Source organism: Egretta garzetta, unplaced genomic scaffold (genome assembly GCF_000687185.1).
Source record: "Egretta garzetta isolate BGI_Z169 unplaced genomic scaffold, ASM68718v1 scaffold417, whole genome shotgun sequence".
NCBI classification, from domain to species: Eukaryota; Metazoa; Chordata; class Aves; order Pelecaniformes; family Ardeidae; genus Egretta; species Egretta garzetta.
The window spans coordinates 1,686,043-1,691,783 of record NW_009260227.1 but is presented as its reverse complement, the minus strand read 5'-3'; the positions used below and the strand labels follow the sequence as shown (position 1 = coordinate 1,691,783).

Here is a 5,741-nt window from a genome sequence, read left to right as displayed (position 1 = left end):
GCTTGTCGGTACCCGCCTGTAACGGAAGAGCAGCAAACCCGGGCCTTGTCCGGCACGGAGCGAGCACTGCACATGCAGCTTCCGTTTAATCCTGTTTATTTTATTTGTGCACCACACACCTCTCACATCATTGCAGTTCTAAGAGAGAGAGAGAGAGGGATGAGGGGACAGCAGAGCTAAAAAACCAGTCCCGCTACAAACCATAACGTTTGACAAATGTTTGCTCAGATGGCTCTGAAATCCAAGTAGTCCACGGAGAGAGGACTAGAGAGGGGATGGCGGCCCCCGGACCAGGCCGGTGTTGCCCTCGCAGCCTGGCTCCCGCGCTCAGGAGCCTTCGGTGTCGGTGTTGTCGCTGCCGGTGGTGTTCTCCCAGTCGGCCTCGTGGTGTCGGCCCTTCGGTACTCGTCGCATGGCTCTTTTTCTGCAAACAGGATCAGACATTTTCATTTTGAGAGGACGTTTTCTGCAAACAAGTGGCGTTGGAATGCTTTGGGGAGTGTACTGGGGAGGTTCAGTACGTCTCAATCCACTCGGTGTTCCACCGATCGTGAGGGTTTGCTCACACCCACAACGTAACGCTGTGACTGGTAGCAAGCAGAGGGTAAAGCGAATTGGTCTAAACTGATGAAGATATTCTTACATTTCTTTAAGTGTGGTGTATTGTTGATCCTCAGCTGAAGAAGCCAAGAAATCCTACCCAAAGTCCTTTCTTTAATAGTACTGTCAACAGTCAGAAGCATCATTTACAGTGCCATTAGGAGCACTTCTATCTAATGCTAGAACTAAGGTCCCTGTTTTACATGGTTTTCATTGGTCTCATGCTCCATAAAGGCAGTGATCAGTGAAGACACCGGGCATTTGGAGAACAGTCCTTCAAATGAGAGCATGTGAAGAGGACAGAGGGTGGACGTCTGCTCCCATTCACAGTCGTGGGAGCTTGGTCTTGAATGTCAGCAGTTTGTCAGATGGGCAGCGAATGTCAGATTTTACTCGCATAGGAGAAATCAATCAAAGTTGTTAAACTAGCAGTTCTCTGGAGCCACCCCCACTACTCTGCTCTGGAACCATCTGCACGTTGCAGAGCGAATGCAATCATTGCTATCTTGGCTACCTCCGGTACAAAAACAGGAGTCTCAACCACTTCAGCTAGAAGCATGAGACTCTGAAGATCTGTAATGAATTTATGCCCTCCATGCATCAACCCTGGGGACAGGGGATGGACAGAAAAGAGGAAATAAATACAACAAGCTAATCAGTTAAGTCACACAGGTATGTCTAAATTAGTTCTGCTTACTAAAGTCCAGACCTTCTGCAACGCTCAAAGCAGTCCTTCATCCTCCTCCGCTCCTTTTCTGCCAGTTCCTCACTGGCTAAGCCATGCTCCTTGAACTGGAAAAAAATCCAAATATGAACTGGAGTCCTCTGAAGATCAGATCAGTGTCAGCACCAGGTAGTGCAAACCTGCTCTGCAGAGGTGGCTGGTTTGGAGGCTATGTACTGCATCTGGCCTCTGCCAGGTAAATGGCTGCAGACCACCCAAATAAGCTCGGTCATTTCTCCTCTCCAACTTACTTGTGCAATGAATCATTTTACATTTAAATGGAGGAGAAAAGAATGGGAACCTATGCCTTCAGATGACCAAGAACAGCTGTTCACTACCAAACCCCTCATCCAGGAAAGCAGCCCGCTGCGTACAGCTAGATTCCTGCATCTGCTTGGGCCTGCAGAATGAAGCACAGCACATTCATTTCTGGACTGTCCACTGTTGTGTGTGCAGGACGGTAATACCTCTGTTTCACAAAGCTTTAACATCTCCATTCTTCATACTGCAGATAATTAAACTAGAAAGCATCCACACCCAGAGATGAGGGCCAGAAAGTAATTAGAAGCAGTTTCTAGGCACAGATGGAGAAATAATCACCATAAGTGTTCTGCTGTTCAGAGCTCACCCTTCCTGGATGGTGAATTTGCACAAAGCGCTCAGATTTTGAAAAAGCAGTAGCTGCTTGCATGCTCAAATCTGGTAAATCCATCATTAACAGGAACAGTAAAGATCAGAAACCCCAGTCATAGTCAAGAAGAGCCCACAAAGATTCTCTTACACTGGGTGACTTTGGAGGCAGACTGCTCTCTCGTGTGCTAAATTGCTGGGTTTGTCCTTCAGGGCAATCTTCTAAGAGAAGGAAAAATCACAGCTTTAGTCATAGCAGCCATTGTGAAGTAACTTCTCCCTCCACCATTTCGTCAAACAGCAATAGCTGTAATGTCACAGCTGCCCAGCACTACACAGAGTCAACAGCAGAACTGAAACCAGGCCTCAAAACGTTCAGGATTCAGTCCTGTGATCAGTGCCCGAGTCACTTCTCATTTTACTTGAACCCTGAATCTTGCTTAGGGTGAAGGAGTTCCCCATCAGGCTCAGAAAGAGACAGCAGCTTTCTGATTTCTGCTTACACAAACCCTTGCAAAGCGGCACCTCTGCTTAGCATCATTAAAGAAAATAATCGTGTGAGAGGTCACCGTGAGAAATCATCTTAATCATTATTTTAACCAGAATTTTTCGCTGTTCCCCAGCAATTAACTTGTGCATATCAAGGCCCTTAACATCGGACCGTATTTTAGTGAAACTCCTTATGTAGTGATCAGGTATCATGATACGTGTTTTTGAACTGAGCGAGGTAGAATAATAAAAGGCTTTCTGGATCAGAATTGTTTAGCTTTTGTGAAGAATCTCCCTTCTCAATGAATGAAAAGATCATTTAGATCTTCCAGGAGATCAAAACAGAAAATTTCTTCTACTGTGCTGGTTTCCTTCCTTTCTCAACATGTTTTGAAAGATAATTTCAAGTTCTTAGAGGAGCCTATTAATTCCTCTCTGCACTGCTGAATCATTTCCACTGGGGATGCCACAGGAACAGAACCAGTGACGGCATTAACTACATGGTTCTGCTTTTGTGAAAATAGCCTGCAAAGCAAAAGGGAAGAGGGGAGGGAAAAATCCCTGGAGAAAGCCACATGGTCCAGCTGAAGTGGAAGGATGTTTGTTCTGTTCTCAGCTCTGCCACAAATGCAAGAGGAGTGGGGGAGAAAAAAGGCACCTGGGAGCTATTTCTCAAAGGCACCAGGTGATTTTTCCTGGACAAATTCAGTAGGCAGATTGCCTCAAAAACAGACTCAAGGCCCTAGGATGGTCTAATGACACCATTTTCCCCGGGTCACTCAGCTATATGAAAGACGCTTTCAGAGACCATGTTGTAAAAAGACAGCCTGAGGAGCTTTTTCTCTCAAAAAAGCTTTAGAAGCATTCACTGTTCCCAGCACCCGGGGACATGTTCTCCTTTTTATAGGTGAGGAAGATGGTGGTATGGCAGAACGCCTTGATTTATGGGTACCTACTCTGAGTCACTCAAGGAGGTCTTACTCAGAGTGCCAAGCACACCCCACTGAGAAGCACCTCTCACAAACCAAGTCACCAGTCAGACTATCTGTTCTTCACTAAAAATAAAACCCAGGGATGTCTTTTCCTGTCCCTTGGAAACACTGGACCAGCCTCTCAAGAATTCTACTCTATGTTTTCCCAAGAAAAGCCTTACTTTTAGTCGGCTGTGTATCTTCATCTAGATGACCATGAAGAGTAAGCTATGGGACAGAAACAAAGCAAGAACATGAGAACTGCCCTTTATTCTGTCTCACACAATAGCTAGGAACAGATGGAGGAATATAAGAAACAGGACACGCATAGATGGTCTTTCCTTAGTGCATCATGCTGTCAGCAAAACTGGAGACTGAGCCAGAAGTTACAGATCTACTCATGGATTTATCCTCCATGAATAGAGCCAGTTCCTTTGGCCTCATTTATACTTTTAGCCTCCAGACAATGTGACAATCACTTCCACACTGAGGTTACGAACTAAGTGAAAACTCTTTACTACAGATGTCCCTGGGTAAGACTTATTTTTGCCTGTTCTCCCACAAGAGAGACAACTAGAAGCAACTCAAAATAATTCAATTCCCCTGATTTGCTTAGACCTAACAAATCTTGCTGACTAACGCCATAGCTTTGTCCTACACTTAGAAATCTCAGGACACAGGGAAATTCTGTCACTGGCCTGTTTTGCTGCCTCTGTACTTTTTGATATCACCGAAATGAGCCTGAGCCATGGACTGAAAACTCCTATTACTTAGGGAGCTGAGCACAAGCGAGGATCTCAAAACCATCCCAGAAGAAAGTAAAAGGTAAACAAGGCAGCCTACTCACTTCCTGGGAATCTCTGGAGGAGGTATCATCCAGGTCAGAGGTCTGAAATAAAACCAGTATAAATCAATCATTCTGCCTAAGCAAGGAAGTGGTAGTAAGGAAATATACAGGAGACTGAAAGCTCCAGAAAACAGAGAAGTGTGGACTTCCTCCCTCCTGCACTCCTGTCTGACCACTTGGAGAAACTACCCAAGATGCCACATTAGTTAAAAGCCCTCATGTAGCTAATTTCATTCCAGAAACTTTAGCACCCTTACACCCTGCTCCCATTTCATCCAAATGGCTCATACATGGTATCTAAATAGAGCTCACTCTTTGGTGGTAGAGGATCCCCTCATCATCTCTGGACATGCTCCAAACACAAACACAGAAGGCCTCAGCTTGCATCAGTCCATCTTATCCATGCTTGGAACCAGGGTGAGGTAATAGGAACCATCACATCTTTAATTTTTCTAAACTCAGCACTTGCATGCAAATGGTTACCCACGCAGCTGGCTGCTGCCTGCTGAATTAGAACTGGTTAGGTGCAAAGGCCTCAGAACAGCCACACTCTGGCCCTATACTCACCTTCCCAACCCATCATGCAGATGGCAACCCCCCAGACGTACCAGTGTGGGTAGCTCCAGTTGCAACCTTTTCAGCTTGGCTTCAGTAGCCAGCAACTGACTCTCCTTTTGGAAGAGCTGCAGTTGCATTTCGTCACATCGCTCCCCCAGTTCCCGAATTTGCTTGCGGTAAGCGTCCCTCTCAACCAGGTTCTTGGAGTACTGTGTATAGAACTGTTCTCGGGTCAGGAGGGCCTGGCATAAAGGACAACATGTTGTGGCACATCACACAACAGTACATTCAGGTTTACAGTACCTGCCCACTTCAAGCAGCGAAGCAGGGATTAGCAGCAGCTCCAAGAGGAATGTTTTATCACCTGGTCTCTTTCGGAAGCCACTTCCTCCATCTGCTGCAAGACAGCTTCAATCCGTTTTTTATACATCTGGGAGTCCTTCCTCAGAGATGTGCACTGCAGTTCAAGCATCTCTTTTTCCTCTGCATACTGTTGAGACAAAGACAAAAGCACCCTGCTTGTGGGCAGAGCCTGAGCTAGGCTCTCGCCACTTCTGCTCTGTGCCACAGATTGCCATGGCCTGACCTCCCTGCAATGCCAAAGTTCAACCAGACTGTCCAGTTGGAGCAAGGCCAACCAGAAGGTTGCTCAGCATGACTAGGACGACTGCTAACATGATGGATTTACATGTACCTGAGCTGTCAATCATGATAAAAGCTTCCATTACCCTCCAGGCTGAGGCAGGGACTGTAAATTAACACAGGCATTAACAGGTAACAGTTAATGCCACTGACACAGAATGCTAAAATATTAGTGTGCCTTTTTTCAAAGAACTGTAACACAGACCCTAGAGCGCTCCTCTGCTCCATAGTCAAGACACTGCAGGTGCTTCGTCTGTCCATCTTACTCACTGAAACCTCA

The 5,741-nt window shown here is 46.1% G+C and overlaps 1 protein-coding gene across 1 annotated transcript in view; it reads right to left on the bottom strand.

The window, feature by feature from the left end:
• Positions 1–201: 201 nt before the first annotated feature.
• CARD9 (caspase recruitment domain family member 9) overlaps positions 202–5,741 on the bottom strand; it is an 8,718-nt gene continuing 3,178 nt past the window's right edge. The window contains exons 6-12 of the mRNA XM_035897660.1: positions 5,184–5,323; positions 4,870–5,061; positions 4,262–4,303; positions 3,597–3,642; positions 2,106–2,176; positions 1,310–1,392; positions 202–424 (exon numbers count right to left, since the gene is read on the bottom strand). Of these exons, the coding sequence (XP_035753553.1) occupies positions 328–424; positions 1,310–1,392; positions 2,106–2,176; positions 3,597–3,642; positions 4,262–4,303; positions 4,870–5,061; positions 5,184–5,323 (671 nt within the window). The 3' untranslated portion in view covers positions 202–327. The remainder of the gene's footprint in view (positions 425–1,309; positions 1,393–2,105; positions 2,177–3,596; positions 3,643–4,261; positions 4,304–4,869; positions 5,062–5,183; positions 5,324–5,741) is intronic.